We start from the raw sequence: 24,258 nt of genomic DNA, 5'->3' as shown, positions 1-24,258 counted from the left end.
GCATGCCCTAGTGATGTAGACGGTTCAGTTCTAATCTATTCATCCTTTAAATTTAATATTTACTGAAGTGGAAGTTTCTTTAACAGGGTCCAAAAGGATGCTTTTAAGTAGAAAGGCTAATATCTATAATAAAAACTTTCTCTTAAAGGGAAGTGCATTTTATTCTCATAGCAGGTGTTGCTATATTTAACTACTGAATTTTCTTATTGCTTAGTACACAGAGATCAAGTCAATCATTAGAATCATTTTACAAAATAAATTATATGATTATTTTCATATCTATAAACTCAATCATTTGTAATTTAGTTTCCTTTCTTGTAACATTGAAAATTGAAGAATTATTATAGTACACTAAGACCAGTGAAATAAATACTTTGGTGTAAAAAATTTCCCTCTCAATATTACAAATATGCTATTTTGTAATTTTTGCATGGATTTTATTTTTAATAAAAAGTGAAATATACTTTTTTTTAAAGATTTTATTTATTTATTTGAGAGAGAGAGAGAGAGGGAATGAGAGATGGAGAGCACGAGAGGGAAGAGGGTCAGAGGGAGGAGCAGACTCCCTGCCAAGCAGGGAGCCCGATGTGGGACTCGATCCCGGGACTCCGGGATCATGACCTGAGCCGAAGGCAGTCACTTAACCAACTGAGCCACCCAGGCGCCCTATATCTTTCCATATTCTTCAATGTGTATCCATAAAGCACTGAAGTAGTTTTGAAACATTCTAATCTTGATTATAAATGATAGCTATCTAAGAAGCCCCTTTCAACTACTGAAAATATGATCAGGTTAAGATGGTGGAGTAGTAGGACCTTATGTTTGCCTTGTCCCTTGAACACAGCTAGATAAATAGGAGATCATTCTGAACACCCAGGAAATTGATACGAGGACTGAGAGAACAACCTGCACAACTAGAGGGAGAGAGGAGACCACAAGGTGGAAGGTAGGCGGTGTGGAGATGTGATCTGGGGAGAGAAGGATCACAGGTGCTGCGGAGGGGAGGGAGCCCTGATCACAGAGAGCGTACAGAAAAACAGAGGGAGACAGACGGCAGTGCACAGGGGACTGCACAAGAAAAGCACGTCCCCAAAACCAGTGACTGGGAAAACAAGAAGGGTTGATTGTCGTGAGCTTTTACAACGAGTGGAGCTCAAAAACCAGAGTTTACAAGTCTGCACCGTGGTCGGTGTAGAGTCTGGTGGGCACAGCAGGGCTCCTGTGGAGAAGGACAGGAGCCCGGGAGCACATGGCATGACTGGAGGATCCCCTGGGATGCACTGGAAGCGACAGCTTCCCCTTCTTGGTGTGCATCTGGGAAAGGTAGCATGACCTCTCAGGGGAAAAGAGAGCCGGTGGATGTCATTGTGCTCCCATTCCTTAGCATAGGGGCAGAGACACCTGCTGAGGGGAGCTAACCTGGAGTCTGGGTTTTTGCTGTGCTTTACACTAAACTCCAGTCTCCTGTGTGTTAGTGTGACTGCCCGTCTGAGACAAACTGGGACCAGCCCCAGCACAGTGAGACCCTTCCCCAGAGGACCAGCGGCAGGTCTGTGCTACACCAGGTCCCTTAAGTTTGGAGTTTTGAAACTCAGCCAACGTGTCTTAGATAAAACACAGGTGCACTGCATTGCCGGGAGGAAAGGCAGCATGGATACCAACAAGGGGAAGCCAGGGATCTGAGGGAAGCCTAGGACACGTGAGGGGAGATTGTTCACTCTTCTGTGAGGGCTTCCCGGACAGTGGTGGGCAGGAATGCCCCCTGCAAGATGAGCCATTTTTCGCCCCTGCCCATCAGCAGGCACTGACTTTAGAGAGCATAACAACACCAACAGTGGAGGCCTGAACCACTTACATCAGCCCCTGCCCCCTGTGCTCTGCAGGTGCCTCTTTACTAGGGTTAAGTGTGCCTGAGAACCAGAGCAGTGGGCCCCTCTCCCAGAAGACCAGCACAAATCCCTGCATGCACCAAGTCTACTGACCATAAAGTGCTGCAGAGCTTTGGCTCTAGTGGAAAGAGGATCTGGCCTCTTTTAACAAGCAGACCAGAGCACACCAATTTAAAACTCACCACACACTGGACAAGATCCAAACACACCCCACTGCAGGCAGGAAGTAACTCTGCAGAAGACTGACCTGAGGGAAAGAACAGCCAAAACAGAGAAGCAGAGTGCACACAGCATACAACAGAAACACTTCCTAAAGTGCCAGACCCTGGACAGTATGTGATCTCTTTTTCATAAAGCCATTACTCTCAGGAGCAGGAAACATAAGAAGCTTTACTAATACACAGAAGAACACAGACACAGATTTTAAAACAACAATCATAAGGATACTAGCTGGGCTTGAGGAAAGCACAGAAGACATCAGGGAGTCCCTTCGTGCAGAGATAAAAGACCTAAAAACTAGTCAGGCCAAAATTTTAAAAAATGCTATAACGGAGATGAAAACTAACTGGATGTAATGATGACAAGGATGGAAGAAGCAGAGGAACAAACAAGTGATACAGAAAAATAAAATTATTGAAAATAATGCCGTTTAAAATAAGAGGGAAAGACAAATATTGGATCACGAATGTAGACTTAGGGAACTCAGTGACTCCATAAAGTATAATAACATTCACATCATAGGAGTCCCAGATGAAGAAGATGGGGAAAAAGGGAGAAGGTTTATTTGAGCAAATTGTAGCTGAAAACTTCCCTAATCTGGGGAAGGAAACAGACATCAAATGCGGAAGGCACAGAGAACTCCCATCAAAATCAACAAAAGCAGGCCAACACCAAGACATATCACAGTAAAATCCGCAGAATACAGAGATAAGGAAAAAATCCTAAAGCAGCAATGGAAATGAAATCCCTAACTTTTAAGGGAAGACAAATAAGGTTAGCAGCAGACCTAAGCACAGAAACTTGACAGGCCAGAAGGGAGTATCATGATAGATTCAATGTGCTGAATGGGAAAAATATGTAGCCAAGAATACTTTATCCAGCAAGGCTATCATTCAGAATAGAAGGAGAGATAAAGAGTTTCCCAGACAAACAAAAACTAAAGGAGTTTGTGATCACTAAACCAGTCCTAAAAGAAATATTAAAGGGGACCCTTTGAGTGGGAGAGAAAGACCAAAATTGACAAAGACTAGAAAGGAATAGAGAAAATCTCAAGAAACAACTTAACAGATAATACAATGGTACTAAATTCATGTATACCTATAATGACTCAGTATAAATGGACTAAATGCTTGAATCAAAAGTCACAGGGTATCAGAATGGATAAAAAAAAAAAAGAAAACAAGACTCATCTATATGCTGCCTATAAGAGACCCGTTTTAGACCTAAAGACACCTGCAGATTGAAAGTGAGGGGATGTAGAACCACTTATTATGCTAATGAATGTCAAAAGAATGTCAAGTAGCCATACATATATCAGACAAACTAGATTTTAAACCAAAGACTGTAACAGGAGATGAAGTAGGGAACTATATCATAATGAAGGGGTCTATCCAACAAGAGGATCTAACAATTGTAAATATTTATGCCCCCAACTTGGGAGCACCCAAATATATAGAACAATAACAAACATAAAGAAACTCATTGATAGCAATACAATAATAGTAGGGGACTTTAATACCCCACTCGCAGCAATGGACAGATCATCTAAGCAGAAATCAACAAGGAAACAATAGCTCTGAATGACACACTGGACCAGATGGACTCAAGAGATATATTCAGAATATTTCATCCTAAAGCAGAATACACATTCTTTTCAAGTGCACATGGAACATTCTCCAGAACAGATCACATACTGGGTCACAAGTCGGGCCTCAGTAAGTATAAAAAGACTGAGATCATACCATGCATATTTTCGACCACAATGCTATGAAACTTGAAGTCAACCACAAGGAAAAATTTGGAAAGACCACAAATACATGGAGGTTAAAGAACATCTTATTAAAGAATGAATGGGTTAACCAGGAAATTAAAGAAGAAATTTAAAAATACATGGAAGCAAATGAAAATGACAACATGACGTTCCAAAATCTTTGGGATGCAGCCAAGGCAGTCATAAGAGGAAAGTATATAGCAATACAGGCCTAACTCAAGAAGCAAGAAAAGTCTCATATGCACAACCTAACCTTACCCTAAAGGAGCCAGAAAAGGAACAGCAAATAAAACCTAATGCCAGCAGAAGGGAAATAATAAAGATTAGAGCTGAAATAAATGAAATAGAAACAAACAAACAAAAAAACCCCCAAAGAACAGATCAATGAAACTAGGAGCTGGTTCTTTGAAAGAATTAATAAAATTGGGTGGGGTGATGGGTTAGTCTGGTGATGGGTATTAAAGAGGGCACACTCTGCGTGGAGCACTCACTGGGTGTTATGCACAAACAATGAATCATGGAACACCACATCGAGAACTAATGCTGTAATGTATGGCGATTAACATAACAATAAAAAAATTTAAAAAAAAAATTAATAAGATTGATGAACCCCTAGCCAGACTATCAAAAAGAAAAGAGAAATGACGCAAATAAATAAAACCACAAATGAGAGAGGAGAGATTACAACCAACACCACAGAAATACAATTATAAGAGAATATTATGAAAAATTGTATGTCAACAAATTGGGCAATCTGGAAGAAATGGATGAATTCCTAGAAAAATAAACTGTGAAAACTGAAAGAGAAAGAAATAGAAAATTTGAACAGTCTGATAACCACCAAAGAAATCGAATCAATAATCAAAAATCTCCCAACAAACAAAAGTCCAGGGCCAGATGGCTTCCCAAGGGAATTCTACCAAACATTTAAAGAAGAGTTAATACCCATTCTTCTCAAACTGTTCCAAAAAGTAGAAATGAAAGGAAAACATCTGAACTCATTCTACAAGGCCAGCATTACTTTGATTCCAAAACCAGACAAAGAGACCACTAAAAAGGAGAATTACAGGCCAATATTCCTGATGAATATGAATGCAAAAATTCTCAACAAGATACTAGCAAATCGAATCCAATATTACATTAAAAGAATCATTCACACAATCGGGTAGGATTTAGTCCTGGGCTGCAAGGACGGTTCAATATTTGCAAATCAATCAATGTGATACACCACATTAATAAAAGAGGATAAAAACCATATAATCTCAATAGAAGCAGAAAAAGCATTTGACAAAGTATCCATTCTTGATAAAAACACTCAACAGAGTAGGGATAGAGGGAATATACCTCAATATCATAAAGGCCATATATGAAAGACCCACAGGTAATATCATCCTCAATGGGGAAAAACAGGGCTATAGTCAAGAAGAAGACAGGGATGTCCACTCTCACCATTGTTATTTAACATAGTCCTGGAAGTCCTAGCCCTAGCAATCAGACAACAAAAAGAAGTAACAGGCATACAAACTGGCAAGGAAGAAGTCAAACTTTCACTATTCGTAGATGACATGATACTGTATGTAGAAAACCCAAAAGATTCCACCAAAAAGTTTCTAGAACTGATATACAAATTCAGTAAAGTTGCAGGATACAAAATCAATGTACAGAAAGCTGTTATATTTCTCTACTCCAATAATGGAGCAGCAAAAAGAGAAATCAAGGAATTGATCCCATTTACAATTGCACCAAAAACCATACGCTATCTCAGAATAAACCTAACCAAAGAGGTAGAAGATCTGTACCCTGAAAACTATAGAACACTGATGAAAAAAATTGAAGATGACACAACCAAATGGAAAACATTCCATGCTCATGGATTGGAAGAACAAACGTTAAAATGTCTATACTACCCAAAGCAATCTACACATTTAATGCAATCCCATCAAAATACCACCAGCATTTTTCACAGAGTTAGAGCAAACAATCCTAAAATCTGTATGGAACCATAAAAGATCCCAAATAGCCAAAGCAATCTTGAAAAAAAAAGCAAAGCTGGAGGCATCACAATTCTGGACTTCAAGATATATTTCAAGACAGTATGGTACTGGCACAGAAACAGATATATAGATCAATGGAAGAGAAGAGAAAATCCCGAAATGGACCCACAACTATATTGTCAACTAATCTTTGACAAAGCAGGAAAGGATATCCAATGGAAAAAACTCTCTTCAACAAATGGTTTTGGAAAAACTGGACAGCAGTATGCGGAAGAATGAAACTGGACCACTTTCTTAAACCATACACAAAAATAAACTCAAAATGGAGGAAAGACCTAAATGTGAGACAGGAAACCATCAAAATCATTGAGGAGAACACAGGCAGCAACCTCTTTGACTTCAGCCATAGCAAATTCTTACTAGACACTTCTCTAGAGACAAGGGAAACAAAAGCAAAAATGAACTATTGGGAGTTTATCTGATAAAGTGTTAGTATCCAAAATCTATAAAGAACTTATCAAACTTGACACCTCCCCAAAAACAAATAATCCCGTTAAGAAATGGGCAGAAGACATGAATAGACATTTTTCCAAAGAAAGTGTCTAGATGGCTAACAGACACACGGAAAGAAACTCATCACTCATCATCAGGACAATACAAATCAAAACTACAATGAGATATCACCTCAACCTGTTAGAATGGCTAAAATTAACAACACAGAAAACAGCAGATGTTGGCAAGCATGTGGTGAAGGGGGAACCCTCCTATGCTGTTGGTGGGAATGCAAACTGGAGCAGTCACCCTGGGAAACAGTATGGAGGTTCCCCAGAAACTTAAAAATCAAACTACTGTATGACCCAGCAATTGTACTACTGGGTATTTACCCAAAGGGTACAAAAATACTGATTCAAAGGGACTCATGCAACCTGATGTTTATAGCAGCATTATCAACAATAGCCAAATTATGGAAAGAGCCCGAATATCCACTGACTGATGAATGGACAAAGAAGATGTGTATATATACAATGGAATATTACTCAGCCATAAAAAGAATGAAATCTTGCCATTTGCAATGATGTGGTTGGAGCTAGTATATTATGCTAAGCATTATAAGTCAAAGAAAGATAAATACCATATGATTTCACTCATGTTGAATTTAAGAAACAAAATAGATGAACATAGCAGGGGGTTAAAAAAAGAAGAAGAGAGAGGGAGGCAAACCATAAGAGAACTATAGAGAACAAACTGAGGGTTGCTAGAGGGGAGGTGGGCATGGGCTAAACGGATGATGGGGATTAAGGAGGGCATTTGTGATGAGCACTGGGTTTTATATGTAAGTGATGGATCACTAAATTCAATGGCTGAAACTAATATTACACTATATGTTAACTAACTAGAATTTAAATGAAAACTTGTAACATTAAAAAATATGATCAAATTAAACTTTTTTTTTTTTTTTTCTCTTCACGGTTCTTTTGATTGCCTAGAAGGTGTGTTTTCTACAACAATGAATATGAGTAGAGACTGTTAAATATAGGTGTCATATGAGAAACTGTGCTAAGCTGGTAACTTACAAATTTATTACTGACATATCCTGAAATAGGCATTCACATCATAAGGCTAGTTCATTCTAGTATGGATGGCAGTTAATGCTAGTTGGTCATTTCTTATTTCAAGAAGTATGAAGTATGATTGTCTAATAATTTGATAATTGGGCACTCAAAAGCCAAAAAAAAATCAAACCTACAGTAGCACTGTAGAAAACACCTTATTCAAAGAGGATGGTTGGTGTTGAAAACATTCCAAAGATGTTACATTTAAAGTATATACTATAATAGTGCTTGCTACATACAACAAAATATATCCTTTGAGGAGCAGAGCCTAGAATAGTTATTTCACCTGAGGATCAAAACAAAGAAACACAGAGGACAGCAAGAAGTTGAGAGAAGCGAATTAAAGGGAAGGTATGGGCATATATGGACAGAAAACTTATGGGAGACATTACTGATAAACTAAGCTCTACCGTATGTCGTTAAGCTTAAGAATTTTTTTATTAGTTTCAAATCAATATCACCCATCTTTAATTTTACAATTGATAGTCATAATTAGGGCTCTAAATCATTAAAGGAGTAAAATAGTAAAGTTCATAATAAAGGATCAAAGGACCTTTAGACTATTCCACAAATAGCTACTATGCTTTGTGTAAAAGGCCAATGTTTTCCAAGTTACCATTCTGTAATGGGATAGCTTCAACTTTAAATATTCTTTTCTGATCTGGAACCAAAATATGCTTTCCTCTCCCTTGCAATTGTTAGGGTCCTTTTTGCATTCTGGAGAAATGAAAATATTATCTTCCTACAGCTTTTTTAAAATTGGAGATTACCTATGGTATTACCATGTGTGTTTTTCATTTTAAGAGTATTGATAGTTTCTTTACATGATTTAGCATTCTGGGCCCCTCAAGTCCTTCTAATCCTTTTCTGATCTCTCTGAAGTTCTGGTCTCTCTCAAGATTCTTTTTAAATGGTAATGCCAGTTAAAAACTACTAAAGATAACCTCGAAAATTCAATAGTATTTTCCTTTTGTTATCTAGATTTTCATTTTACTTCCATTTAAATTATGAGAAAACTTTAGTGTAATTGCCAGTTACAATAAACTCTTGACTCACATAATTATGGGCAACTAAAGTCCCAGCACTTTTTCAAAGAAAAGGCAAGAAGATGGAAGTTTCCCTTTCCTAGTGTTCTTTATGACTGCTAGAGAAACTGTGTGGGCTTTTAAAGAACAGCTGCTTGTTCAGCAGGAAATCCACTGAACACTTCCATCAAAGGGTCAACACGGGATATAGCATTAGATGATGCAGAAATAATGAGATCAAATCTCAGGCACCACCATGGAAATTCAAAATAAAGCAAATGATTTCATCACTGAGCGTTCTTAGTTTTCCCAGGAACTTCTACGTAGGGCACTTCCTATCCAAAAACATGACAAGTTATATGCCTAAAAGGTTAAGATCTTGCATATAAAAGCAAACACACAGATTTTGGCCACATAACAAGACTGGACTGGTTACAGATTTCTCAGCCAGATCCTACAGTGTCCTCTTGGACCTCCAAAAGGCTAGTGGAACTCACCAATAAGGCCTTGCTATGTGATCAACCAGCGGTATTGAAGGTCTCTGTGCACTAACACAGAACTATCTGCAGAGAATAGATACTTAAGTAGCTGGAATACAGTGGGTCAAGTCAGAAAGAATATCTCACAGAGGACAATAGAGGAAGGGAGGGAAACCTGAATGGGAAGAAATCAGAGAGGGAGACAAACCATGAGAGACTCTTGACTCTGGGGGGGAAACAAACTGAGGGTTGCAGATAAGGGAGGTGGGCGGGGGAATGGGGTAGCTAATGATGGGCATTAAGGAGGGGGTGTGATGTGATGAGCACTGGGTGTTATATGCAACTAATGAATCATTGAACATTATATCAAAAATTAATGATGTACTATATGTTGGCTAACTGAATTTAAATTAAAAAAAAAAAAGAACATCTTAAAAACAAACATTTAAACAGTTCTACTAGTGAAGCCTGCTAGAAAATTCCAATCCTTACTTAGCCATAAGTGGGTAAGTAAGGATTGGAACATAGGCAAACAGGACAGCAAAATGTGAGGTAAAAGCGTAGACTCTAAGTCTCAAGTTCATTCATTATTTATAATTAAAAAAAATAATAACAGACGAAAAATAAACTACTTGTACATTTTTGTCATCCCCTAAAGCCATTCCTAATGAGGAAGGGCAAGGAAAGACAAATTCCAATGAATGGAACAATTACCAGTTTTTTTAAACACATGGCTTTCTAATATTGAAAATACAATGTCAAATAAAAATTGGCACGATAAAATATATCTTTCCTAACCTTTATGTAGTCAGCTTCTGCCAAAGAAAAAGATTATATTTCAAGTCATTCTTCACAAATGAAATATCCAGAGCTTTTTGGTTTCAGGAGAATGACCATTTGTTAACATGCACCTCATGTTTTCTAATAGTTTGGTAAAAAATATATATAGTGATAATAATTCAGGAATTAAACACACACACATACACACACACATTTCTGGAAACTGTTTTCTCAAAAATTGTGTGTTTTGCCTATACATGTATACATACTATCGTGTATGTACGCATCTTTATTTAGATTCTAATGGGAGGAAATTTACTCCATTATGAAATAAAATTTTTTTACAAGCGAATATTGTCTCTGAGTCACCACCCACCTGAAATAGAAAAGTATGTCTTTTACTTAGGAGCACTTTTAAAATTAACTTCAAGTAAACTAGAACAATATTAGTTTGTTTGCTTTTTTTTAATTGGAAACTGTTTGCATCATTATCACTAGAGCATATCGTTTTCAAGATAAAGTTTTGCTTTCAACATTGCATAATGGAAAACAACAATGGAGACATCCCAACAATGACAGAGCAATTCAAAATATGAACTAGATTATAAGAAAAAAGGCAAGATTCTTATTAACATGGATTTTCTCTTCACAGGAAATTATTCATTAGAGTTCATCCATTCAACAAGCTATACTAAAATTAAGACAAAATATATCTAAGTGGCAGATTTTCTTTTATATTTGTTAGAAATACTAGATAAGGCAATCCATATTAGTTTCCAATTTTATAAAAAGTGTTTTATGTCTTATTGAAAGATTTAGTGTTCACTTCATAATATGTTCCATTTAAACCTCTTACCTTCTTGATGCTATGCTATATGCCTCCTTATGAGATATAACCATGATAAGAAACATTCTCATTAGTGGATAAGATTGCTTTTGGAATCAAATTAAGCATTTCAAGCACTTATAACTCATTCATTCATAGGTTGAGCCTATAAATTTTAATTGATGCATTTTATATATGATCAAATAAAATCAAATGTTAGTTACTGAACTGATTAAAGAAATAAAGCCCTAGTTACCACTGTGCTTAAAATCATTGCAAAATATATTCAAAGTCTAGCCTAGACGCTGGGTACTTTGGCTCTGTGTACCCAGAACACAGCTTATTTGTATGAGTCTCAATTTCTGTAAATACAGGTCTAGCACTTTTATGTTCTGAGATTTTATGTTTGTGGCTGAAATATTTTCCCACAAAAATCATTTCTTAATAGAGTTTTAATTTACTAAATTTAAATGTGACAACTTATTTTTTCCAGATTTACTGAGATATAATTGACATACAACATTGTGTAATTTAAGGTATACAAAGTGATGATTTGATACATGTATATATTCTGTGTTTATATATATATATATATATATTTACGACATCCTTCCCATACATAATTACCATTTATTGTTGTTGTTATGATGAAAATATTAAAGTTCTACTCTTAAAGCAATAAATGTGACATGCAATAGATTGAATTAGATTAGATTAGGAAAGGAAGTTGCTAGAGGTTTTCAAATTAAATATCGCTTCAATGGCTTCTGTTACATTCTATATCTTACTTTTATAATCCATCCAATAAAAATCTATAGATCATGCACTTGAAATCACCTAAGGACATGAGAGATATATATCAAGGAAGTCATCAAGAGAATCACAAAAAATGATGGAATTGCCCCCGTGACATGCTATGATGCCAATTCATCTATAGAGCAATTGTATATGTTTCTACTTTCTTGCAATGGGTCAGGCAGAAACATTTTGTAGCTGAACAGCATGCATGAAACTGAAAAAAATATCATATATGTATGATTTTTTTTAGATAACCTGTATAAAAGTGGCCATATATGTCTCTGTCTGGTTAAAAGCACAGAGCTGCATCCTTGATTGATCCAGTTTGGTTTTACCCCTGTGAGAAGTAAGAAGGTTAGGTACTGAAGTTTAGAAATGTAGAATGACGAAACAGTTTAGTCAACTGATTTAAAATGTTTAAAGTCACACACCTGTAAGTAAAAATTAGTTATATGTTTGAAAATACATGCTATATGGTTAATGCAAAGCAGTATCTTTGAAACACAGTAATAAGACTGAATATCATTCAACACAGATTTTAAAACAATCAACTCAACAGTTATATAATTCTTTTATTTAGGGAATGAATTTAAATACTATAATGTGCTAAAGCAATCTTTTGCATTCTGTTTGCTGTTTGTAACAACCATTTAAAAATAAGTGATTCTCAATACTAGAGTGGGTGAGAGTAGGAGTGTGTAGTTTTTAAAAAGTATATTCTAAAATTAGAATTTCTTGATTTACTTTTAATTATCATATTTATTTAATTTTGACATTTCAAATAGCATTGAAGGAAAAATGTTTCCAAATTCAAAATATAAAGAATAAGAACACTGATTCACATGTCAGACCAAAATTTCATTGTTTTTAGACACATAAATAAATCTAGTAAAGATGAAAGATTTTTCAAATAGTTTTAAACCAATCTGCAAAAAAGAAATGGTTAAGTAAAATTCTATAGAGTCTCTAGAACCCTCAATTTGTAGGGGGGTGGGGGGATGGGCTAGCCCAGTGATGGGTATTAAAGAGGGCACGTACTGAATGGAGCACTGGGTGTTATGCGCAAACAATGAATCATGGAACACTACATCAAAAACTAATGATGTAATGTATGGTGATTAACATAACATAATAAAAAAAGAGAGGAAAAAATTCGATAGAGTCTTTTTTTGTTTTGTTTTGTGTTTTTAAGAATCTATGCATAAAAATAGGATCAAACCCAGCTTAATTGTATAATTAAGGTACAGTATAATTATAATTATACAATTGTATAATTGTAACTAATCCCTAAATCTTGCCAAACCACATGCAATTCTGGAAGAGTTTATCGTATTTTCTGAAAGCAATGATAAAAAGAAATCTAAACTGCCTTCTTGGTGAAGGCGATAACTGCCTGTTTGAGGAAAAAACTTCATAAGAAATCTAAAGAGAGACCAAATAACAGCATAATTAAAACCACCATACACTAAAAAGACATAAAATAATTAACCTTGATGACTACCAATATTTAAACTATTTTTTTATCAATCAATAAAAGGAATGCATTTTACAGCAAGTAAGCACATTTAACTTTCTCCAAAGATAAGGGCTTTTAAAATTAGAAAGACTGAATACTGAATAGACGAATGGGTGGATGGATGAATGAAGCAGTGAATCAGGTAAGCAGTATGAATGTCTGTTCCTCTGCCTGGGATATCCCTCTCCACTATACCTACTCAATGAAATGCTCTCCATCCTACAGCATCTGCCTCAAGCACCACCTCCTCTCACATGCCCTCAACCTGATAGAGTCTCTTACTCAATGCATCCTCAATGGACCGGTTTATTATTCTGTTATGGAATGTGCTTTGTTCTAGTCATCTTATTGAGGTAGACTATTACTTAATACATCAGCATTAAAGAGGATTAGAAGCCAAATATGAACCAGCAAATGTACAATACCAGAAATCTTGATCCTTAATTGCAACATTATGGTCCATAACAGAAAATAATTATATTCCTACTCACATCTTGCCTTTCTATGGTATGTAATATGGTAGCTAAACCTTGGGGCTCATATTTTAAGAAGACCCCAGAAACATTGTGACTAATTAGCATCATTTCTTAATCTTTCAGTGTTTTAGTTATCTGTAAATATAGATAAATAATATCCATTTTCCCGGTTGTCATAGGAGGAAAGTTATATAATGTAAAGGAAAGTGGCAAGTGTGTACAATTTTTCTTTGGTCCCTTTGGTGCTTTCTTCTTTTGGGTCCTCTTCTCAAGTGTTGAGTTGCTCACTTGTCCTCTTACTGCGTGTGGTCCTTGTAGTGTAGTTGGTGCTGTGGTGCACTGCACCAATCCCCCTTTCAGGCAAGCCTTGCCTTCCTCCAGCTACCAGCGGTGCTGGGGGCTGAAGGCTCACAGCTGAGTCCCAGCATGGGAATTGTCATGTGGAAGAGAGCTGTCTCACCCAAGGTTACACCTCTTCCCCTAGAAGGTTGGAGAGGGAACCTGCATCGGATGACTCATTGGTGGGAGCGTACAAAGGCTTGACCCCTGCGCTTCAATGAGGACTACTCCAAAGGGTCATCCTACTACCTACAGGAGATGCCCACAGGATCAGCAGAGGCATCTGCTGAAATTACAGAGCATGTCAGTTTCTCCCTGTGCCCAATCATCTTGTTTCCCTCACTTCTTACAGGTGTTGTGTTGCTCCTGAGAATACTCCCCAGTAAATCTCTAACACACAGATTTCTCTCTCATAGCTGGTTTCCCAGGGAATCTGACCTCAGGCTGACTCCCTGTATATCCAACGTTTAATACAAATGAACACATAAAATCCCAACCTGTCTACAACTCTTGACTTCTCCTCTTTACTTGGTACCTATGTTTCCAAATACATACTGTTTGGCATCACTTGGCTATCCAGCAAACTGCTCATAAATAAGTTACCCAAATTAAACTTTGAATCTACTCTACCTTCTAAATTTTCTCCTCCTCCTACATATTTTTTAATAGCATTGATATTTATCCAATCTAAGATAAAACCTATTGTCATGAGTCAATCTGTATCTCCCAAAAGCGTATGTTGAAGTCTTAATTGGTACACTTGAATATGACCTTATTTGGAAATAAGGTCTTTGCAGATGTGGTCATTAGGGTGGGCCCTAATCCAACATAAGTAGTTGTCTTATGCGAAGAGAAGATAGACACACAGGGAGAACACCATGTGATGATAAGGACTGCCACAAATTAACAAACCACCATCAGAAGCTAGGAAAAAGCAAGGCAGGACGCTCCCTAGAGGCTTCAGAGAAAGTATGGACCTGCCGAGACTTCCATTTGAGACTTTTAGAACTGTCAGAGAATAAATTTCTGTGTATAAAGCCACCAAGTCTGTGATACTTTATTATGGCAACCATGGGAAACTGATACACCCTTTGCTACAACTCAGGACTCCTATATCCAGACCCTGAGCCGCTACATATTAACTTGGAAGTAACTTAGAGTTTATCACCACCTGCCACCATCATTCCCTCGCTTGCTTGAGCCCTTATCAACTGTCCTTTGGATAAGTGCAATAGCTTCCCATCTTCTCATCTTTCTTCTGGGCTGGGCTTTATTACACCCCCAAAGAAATTTTCTTTAAAAGTACAAGTTTGCTTTTAACAAGGTATAACAAAACAAGACCCTAAGTTTCTTTTTTCTGTTAGATAAAAGAAACATATTTCAATCTCTTGTCATGGTACATCAAGCTGTTTGCTAGCTGGCTCCAGTCTACCTGGGTTACCTAACTGCTTCCCACCAGGCCATCCTCATATGTATTTAATTGGCCTCTTTACATCCGAATGTTTCCACATACACTGGGCTTTTTACCTCTATCAGAAAGGTCTCTCACCTACTCTGAAGAAAGAATTTATCTTTTCACCATAAAACCTCCATTTCCTTTGTGAAGTATTCCAATTTATTTTTAAGATTAGTTATACTCTCCTCTATCCTGTCTGTATATTTTGTCTTAAAACCAAACTCTGTTTTAATTCTTTTTCATATGTTTAATTATAATTTCTGGTTTCTCTATGTGTTTCTCCTCAAAGGCAGGAACCTTGCTTTACTCTTTATCACTGAAGACAGTGTCAAAGACAAAGACCGATAGCCTACATTTACTGAAGAAATGAGTGCACTAATGATGTGTTTTCCTAATGTCTAGCAGGAATATATTAAAAGGAAGATGCTCAGTAAATGTGAGTTGAACAAATGAATAGCAATGGTTTATAAAAAATGTTCTCTAATGTATTCTTTTGCAATCCCCCCCCAATGATCAAAGTTAACGAGGGGTTTATTTGAAATTTGGTTCCTCATGGAACAATAAATTTTGCATAAATGTGTTTGCAGTGTTTTAAATGATATTCTCTTGAAGGAGGGTAGTTTGATTATGTAAAATTTGAATATTTCATTGACCTCCTCTCTCCAAGGACCTCAGCTAGTTCCATCACAACTTTGACATGTTTTAAAACACTAAAGAATTATTAAGGGATGCCTCGGTGGCTCAGTCGGTTAAGCGGCTGCCTTCGGCCCGGGTCATGATCCCAGGGTCCTGGGATTGAGTCCAACATCAGGCTCCTTGCTCAGCAGGGAGCCTGCTTTTCCCTCTCTCTCCCTCTGCTTGTGTTCTCTCTGTCAAATAAATAAAAAATCTTAAAAAAAAAAAGAATTATTAAATAAAGCTAAGTATCTGTCTTTGGCTTGAAGAGGAATGACTGGGGCATCTCTCTAGGAGGAAATGTTTACACAGAATATTTCCTCTCTGCTGAGTATACAATATGAGCAAATTCACTTAAGCAGCCTTGATAAGTAGATACATTTGTCAAAAGAGCAGTAAAAAATCCCCAGTACTTGGGGATTAGATTCACAGTGAATAAAGGAGCTTCTCTGAAGGCTGTAAGAGTCTGTACTACTTTAATATCACATGAGGCTGTTTTGTTTTTAAATATTTGGAGAAATAAATTTGGATTAATGTTTTCCTCTGAAATTTGCATACACTTCCAAAGTCCATTTTACAATTCTATAAGCTGCTTCTTTTTTTCATCTTTAGAGCAGAGAAGAAAGTAATCTGTAGTGATAGAAAACAAAGAGAGTGACTCTAATCATCTAAGAAAGAGCTCTCCATTAAAAAAAAAAAATAGTTTTTTAGAGTTTTACATTTTAAGACTTAGGACAAGAAAAAAAAAAAAAACACTACAATTAGGAATTTAGTTAAGCCAGATGCCAATCACATTAAATCATTGCAGGTGGGTAGAATAATTTTTTTTTTTTCCTCAGCAATTCTTAGCACAGTGCCTGGAGCATAGTTGGGCTCAATAAATATTTATTGAATGAATGGGTGCATTTCATGCTTCATTTGAGGCTCATAATAAGGAAGTACTTCATTGCTAATGGTAAAAATCTGTGCAGTGTGTTGCTAATGTTTGCTGCATGCTTAGAGGACCACAGTGAGTCTCAGCAGGAGGCTGATTTTGAGAGAGGTCATTAGTTCAGTGTCTGCATTCTGAGACGAAGGGACAAATCTTATTCTCATGGGTCCATGGAAGATAACAGTATGCCCTTCTCAATTCTGAGACAAACTATCTTGAGAGAAATGCTGATGATCTCCTGCCAATTATTTCCTCAGAACTGTTCACGATATTTTACTAACACTTTAATCTCATCTCTTTGGTCATCTTCTGGTAAGGAGTTTTATTATAAAATATTTTTACTTCATTCTGGAGTGTATATCAGGACAAGGACACTTGCCTATATGAGCTCTGATATTAGAAGAAGATGAAAAAGTCTCCCATCAAATATAATGGGAAAACAGAATGCTAGGCCACAAAAGAGTAGTTTTTTTGTTTGTTTTTTGGTTTTCTGTTTTTTTGGTTTTTTTTTTTGATGCACGGGTAGGGAGAGGAGTCAAGGGTTAAAGATGTTGTTTCTCTCTGTTCAAAATGCAGATTCTTCAACAGACAAAGGGGGGAAGATCCTCAGCCCCAGAATAAAGAAAATGCCATCTCAGAAACCTGGGTCCAAACACGCTAGGGATGAAGTTAGGTTTATTTCCCATGCCAACTCAATCCATCACAGTGGTCACTGGGAACACCACTGATAAGGACTCTAAAGTTGCTTCCAGACTTCGGCAGAGAGTTCAAAGGATACAACCCAGATCTGGTGTTTGGAACAAGTTTCCTGTGTCTTTTACACACTAAAATTGTGAACCATTGATCTATACCATGCTACCTCTCTTGAATTTAACCTGTAGTAAGTAACTACTTATAGTGTTTATGTGGCCACTCAGTTCCATACCGATAACTGTTAATCAGGCACTTACTTTCCAAAAGACACATATCTGATTATTTACCTACATCATTTACTCTTCATTACAACTCTTTTGCTTATACAGAAACTAAAAAACAACAAAAAAGGAGTGGTTTTGTAAATTGCTCAAGACCACAGAGTTAGCAAATACCAAAGCTAGAATTCAAGGCAAATATTCTATTTCCAGAGGCTGTATTCTTAAACATATCCCAAGGTAGTGCATAAGACTTAAATAACCCAAATGTATTGAATCAGGCATTACTTTCTTTTGGGTAATCAAGATTTGCTCTTTGCGCAAGGTTCATCAAGAGTATGGCAATCACTCTTTCAAAGATACCCTAGGCATGAAAAAATTAGAAAGTTGAAAAGGAGGAAATAAGTAGTTCAAAAATTTGGGAACTCAAGTGGGAACTGAAGATTCGGGGAATAGAGCAGGGAGGTTAGCATGGAAGGGTAACAGAAGTACTTCTGATAAAGAAAATCTGCACTTTTTTAGTGGTTCAAATGGAGAAACAAAACCAAAACCAAGTCATAATGAGAAACATTTAAATCTCAAGCAGCTGAAGAGAAAGACTATAAGCATAGGATTTCACAGTTGGAGACAGCTTACTATTACCTCTAAGTTACCCAGCAAATTTCCTATAGATCTTGAACTTCTGTTATTTCTCAAGTCCAGTATAGTAAAGTGGGTTTGAATGTACCCACACTGTGAGATATGTCATGGGAAATTTTTTTATGAAGAAGGGCAAACATTCCAAGTCTACAATTTTAAATCCGTAATTTTAGATGATAATAATGATGATGAATTCAATAATAAACACAATAGATGGCATTGTTTTAAGGCTTACCAACTCAAATACGGTGCTAAATGACTTGAAGCAATTAGCTTACATATTCTTTATTATAACCTATAAGGCAGCCCCAAGCTCCTATGTATTATACCAAATAAACCACAGATATGAGATAGTAAAAGTGTACATTTTTTTCTCATGTAGCTATGACTATAAATATGAAAAAAGACAAGAATATTAGAATGTTGCCATCAAATGATCCTTAGATAACACAGTTTTAGGACACTAAATTTCATGCTTTTTAAGAAGGGTTTATGGGATAGGTGGCAGAGTAACTTTATGGGTGGTTATAGCAGCATTATCAACAATAGCCAAATTATGGAAGCCCAAATTCCACGGACAGATGAATGGATAAAGAAGATGTGGTATTAATATACAACGGAATATTACTCAGCCATCAAAGCAATGAAATCTTGCCATTTGCAATGACATAGATGGAGCTAGAGTGTATTATACTAAGTGAAATAAGTCAGTCAGAGAAAGATAAATACCATATGGGGGGCTTCACCAATATGTGTAATTTAAGAAACAAAACAGATGAACAAAGCGGGGGGACAAAAGAGAGAGAGGCAAACAAACCATGAGACTCTTAACAATGGAGAACAAATTAAGGGTTGATGGAGGGAGATGGATGCGTGATGGGGATGAAGGAGGGCACTACCCCTGAAACCACTTTTACCATATATGTTAACTAACTACAGTGTAAACAAAAACTTGAAATCAAAACAAAAAAAGTCTAGTTCAGTAATCAAACAGTCTATAAACTAAATCACTAATTATAAAAAAAGACAGCTGGCCACTACGACATCACAAACCTCCTCTGGATGCCACAAGGTATGTAAATTTTTCAGAAGCATGGCTCAGTACCCTAGAGGAGAACTACTGGATATTAACCCAATAGGGATGTGTGTTTTATCCCTGAAATGGACAAAGACAGGGCAAAGAAGCCAGAAATAGGACTGATCTATGAATCACAAAACTGGGACTCTTGCCATGGCTCTGCCTTTGAGCTAGGTTTATGACTGTGGATAAAGTCACTTCCTCTTATTGAGCTGGCTTTTACCAAATGAGGTGCTAAATGGGCAGATCTATAAGATTCCCACCAAAAGTTATAATTAACATAGGAAGAATAAGACTTTTGCCAGCCACAGGAGATCCATTTAAGGTTAGCCACCAGTTTTGAGCAAAGGAAAAATGACCAGGTAAGAAATGATTCTTCCAAATATTAAGAAGTGTTTGATAAACTCTGCCAGCTACCAAACTGCCTTAACACCTGGAATCCCAAACTTATTCAGAAAGTCTACCAAGCAATTGTGGTTTTTCAATGATCTTCAAAGATCTCTGATCTTCATGAGCAGAAAAATGAGTAATTGAACTAGTTTCCCTTTCCACATGAGACTAGGCTCAGATTACTTCCTGAAAAGGCTTTTGTGGAATCTGATTTTCTACCTTCAAGCTGAAACAATCATACTTTTGAATTCTGGAGACAGTACTATTTCTGTGTAAAGGTTTTAAAAAATAAAAAATAAAAAATGTTATTCCTTACCTTGTCATCTTGGAAAGAATTTCTTTGACTACTTAGAAACACACAGTCTTAATTTATATAATCATGTATTCACTCAGTAAGTACTGAGCATTTACTATGCACCCAGCACTGGTCATATGGCTAGGACACACACACACACACACACACACACACACACACACACACACACACGTATGTATCTTTATTCCAAAATCCACTAGAAATTCATGGAGTGCAGGTCTTAGAATAGGGTTAAGCAGATAGAAGGCATGTGATAAATGCCTGTCAAATACTTTCAAATGTGACCTAAAGAAAGGAGTAATATTTTTAACTGATATCTTTAAATTTTAAAGATATACCATAAAAATGCTTTGTCTGAAAACTCACTTATGGTTATTATATTCCACATTAATAAAAACACAGTTCAATTAATAAAAACAGTAAACAAAAAAAAAAACACCCTGTTACTTTAATATGTACAACCAGGTGTGGAGAAAGAGGATATAAAAGAGTTTTGATAAAAGGTTCCCGTTTAGAGCACCATTTGATGCATACGATGATTTCTCCAAAAAAAATAAAATATAAGGCTAAACAATAAATCCAGGAAAAGTCATAAAATTGGATAGGATTCAAAAGGAGGAGTGCTCCTATCTCTCTGTGGAGAGATTAGGAAGGATGCAATAGCTACCACTTTTGAGCACTCTGAGTACTGTTCTAAGCATTTTGCCTGTGTTAATTCATGTAACCCTTATTACCCAACCCTGTGATGTGAGGCCTAATAATTTTACACATGAAGAATGTCTTAAAGGGGGGCGCCTGGGTGGCTCCTTCGGTTAAGCATCTGCCTTCGGCTCAGGTCATAAACCTAGGGCACTGGGATCGAGCCCCGCATCGGGCTCCCTGCACAGCGGGAAGCCTGCTTCTCCCTCTCCCACTCGCCCTGCTTGTGTTCCCGCTCTCGCTGTGTCTCTCTCTGTCAAATAAATAAATAAAATCTTTAAAAAAAAAAATGTCTTAAAGGATGTGTATAGGATTTTGACTGGGGAAGGAAATCCCAAGCAGAGTGATACACGATGCGAGTGTTTGTGGTCCAGAAGGAAACCAGGCAAGCACTGGATGACACAGCTGGTCAGCTGGATGGGGCCATGGTGTGAACACTTTATCAACAGTCTGTAATTCCGGAGACTTGGGGGACCAAACATACTTCAAAGGAGTGACATGACTGGGACTGAATCAGAGTAAAATTAATCAAACAAGTGACCTGGACTAGATGGAAATGAGAAGCAGAGACACTAGTTGGGACTTTACTTGGTATGGTTTAGGCTAGAAGTAGTGAATGCAAAGGCAAACAAAGGTGATGAGAAGGAGCGGTGGATTCAACAGACAGGAAACTGTATGACTTTACAACTGATAACAAAAGGGGATGAGGGAAGGGAAGATTTAAAGGTACCTGGCGCTTTCAAATCTAGCTAAGTATGATTGCATCAATTGTTAAGAACCAGTAAGTTAAACCTTACTACATGAACCTTCAGCAAGTTGCTGTGTAAACTCACAAACGCAATAAACTACCCATCAGTCTGCAATATTAGAAAGAACACAGCAAAATTTGAACTTTAGATTCATTTCACACTAATTAGTAATAGGAAACAATGTGTATGAAACAATCTTACCCCTTTGCTGTATTCACTATCTGAATCACTGCTAAGTTCCTCAGTATTCATATTTTCCAAATCAGATTCCCCAGGTGCAATGGGCACTGTCACAGTGAGGCTGGGATTATGAATAAATGATTGACAATCACTTTCTTCCATCAAGTATTTGTCCGCACCACTTCCAAAACCACTGATTTTGTCTTTTTCTTTGTGGAAATTGCGATCTTTGTTCATTTCAGCAATTGTGCGGTTAGAGATAGAGTTTTCCTTCTTACTATTTTGATCTTCTTCTCTTCCTGTGTCTTTGGAAATCTTTGGCTTTTTGGAAAATGCTTTGAGAATAAATTCATGTAAGGTTTGTTTCAGATAATTTATTCCCTTTGTAATTCTGCCCACTGCAGTCTGGAGGTTGTTTGCCTCCTTGTCTTCTTCAATTGCTGTAAGATTGTCTGAGCTAAATGAGCTCAATAATAAAGCCAGAAATAGGTTGAGGACCTACATCAGGATGGGGATGGGGTATGGGGAAATAGGGAGACAGGAAATAAAAAAGAAAATAAGCACGTTTTTCCGAAATACAGGCCAAAATCCAAACCAGCATCAAAGATCCCTGTACTTCACACAGAAGGAAGAACCTGTGATGGGACAGACGCGAGGCCAGACTCTCATCACTATCCTATCATGTGTGTATCCTAGCTCCTAGAAACTCGGGGACAGAGGTCAGCCATACCCACGAAGGACTTAGCGCCAGGAGCAAAGAGAAGGCTCCCTCCCCATTACCATTATGCCATTCTTAAGTTCATTTCTGCAGCAGGAGTCCCTTGGCCAAATTCCCTTTTATGGGCATGAAAAGCCCTCCTAATGTTTACCTGTAATGAATATTTGTCAACTCTGAGAAAAAAGTAGAACAAGAAAATTGTGAGGAGTGTCTATTGTGCTGAAGTAACCTACACCAAGCTGTGTGTTTGCTTTTCCCAGAAGATACATGTCAGTTCACTGCAACAAATGGAACATATAATACTTGCAAAGCTCCTGTAATAAAATATTCTGTCCAAGAATTGAGCCAGCTTGCAACTTAATGAGGCTTTTAAAGCATAGAAAAGGACCTGCCCACTGAACCCAATTCAAATGAGATAATGGCATTATGACTGTTTGGCCTTGTGCCAATCATTTGGCCCTGGAAGAGATAATCAAAGAGGGCAGGACAACTCCTAAAATCCTGCTTGTGTGCAAAACCATTTCTGTTTTTCCTCCCTGAGGTAAGGGTCCAGGTGGACTCGATATTATAAAAAAAAAAAAAAAAAATCTCACAGAGGGTTGTATTTAAATTTTATTTAAATTATATTTAAATATTGTTTTAGATAGGAAACAAAAAGGTAATTGAAATACCCTTTCATGTAAGTTTCTTCATGGACAAAAACATCTACCTCATTAAAATAATGAAAATTAGGCCAAACTGAGAAGGGACTCATGCCTCAGTTTGGGTCCCACCTAAAACAATTTTTCAGAGATGTAAGCAGAACAGCATAGTTTAAAAATGTCTATGTTAATATGTTTAAGAGAAGAGTCTGAGGGGGAGCAAAAAGAGAAAATCACAGAAAACAATTGCGATAAATCTTATGAAGGAATTCTGAAATAGTTTACTTTCATTTTGGTCTTTATGGTCAATGAGAAAATGTATTTATGTTTGTTTGTGTGTATGTTTTAACAGGAATGTTGTTGAGAAGCCAAGGGCTCATTCTACAGCTTTAGTCTCCCTAATCAATGCAAGTGTTAATAGTCTTCCTTTTTTCCTTTCAAATTTGTAATTAACTTTATTTTTCCACATTTACTGAGATATAATTGTTATATAACATTGTGTAAGTTTAAAGTGTACAACATGTTGATTTGACATATTTATACAAAATGATTACCACCACAGTGTTAAGGAACACCTCCATCATGTCAAAGAATTACCATTTTTGTGTGTGTGTGGTGAGAACATTTAAGATCTAGTCTCTTAGCAACTTTCAAGTATATAATACAGTATTATTAACTATAATTACCATGCTGCAAATTAGATCCCTAGAACTTATTTATCTTATAGCTGCAATTTTGAACTTTGACCACCATTTCCCGCCCCCCCCCCCGCCCCCAGCCCCTGGTAATCACCATTCTAGTCTCTGTTTCTATGAGTTTGGCTTTTATAAGATTCCACATATTTCAATAATGTCCTGTTCTGTCACATCTTCATTAAGGATAATAACAGTAACTTTCATTCCATCAAAAATCATAATAGTATTCTACTATTTTATCAAAATCTACTGGTACCACAATTGAAAATGAGGTCCATTCTGTATCACACATCCATTATCAGATTAAGCAGAGAAAAAAATATTAATAAAATGTATGTCTGATTCAACATCATCCTGATTAATGTTCTTTCTTATTGTTTTTAACCATTTTAACTAGTTGGTAGTAAAATTAACTAAGGAATAAGAGAAAAAAAAGGAAGATCTGTTTAGCTATA

At 36.8% G+C, this 24,258-nt stretch overlaps 1 protein-coding gene across 3 annotated transcripts in view; it reads right to left on the bottom strand.

Moving 5' to 3' along the window:
- The window catches only part of SCN9A (sodium voltage-gated channel alpha subunit 9), a 94,833-nt gene that overhangs the window by 37,398 nt on the left and 33,177 nt on the right, over positions 1 to 24,258 (bottom strand). For all 3 annotated transcript variants that reach the window (XM_028123003.2, XM_028123006.2, XM_028123012.2), the window contains exon 16: positions 21,771 to 22,247. In XM_028123003.2, coding sequence (XP_027978804.2) covers positions 21,771 to 22,247 — 477 coding nt within the window. The remainder of the gene's footprint in view (positions 1 to 21,770; positions 22,248 to 24,258) is intronic.

Source organism: Eumetopias jubatus, unplaced genomic scaffold (assembly GCF_037043125.1).
Source record: "Eumetopias jubatus isolate StellerSeaLion01/CBP00866 unplaced genomic scaffold, mEumJub1_p1.0 scaffold_3, whole genome shotgun sequence".
Taxonomy (NCBI): Eukaryota; Metazoa; Chordata; class Mammalia; order Carnivora; family Otariidae; genus Eumetopias; species Eumetopias jubatus.
This window is presented reverse-complemented; position numbering and strand designations above follow the sequence as displayed.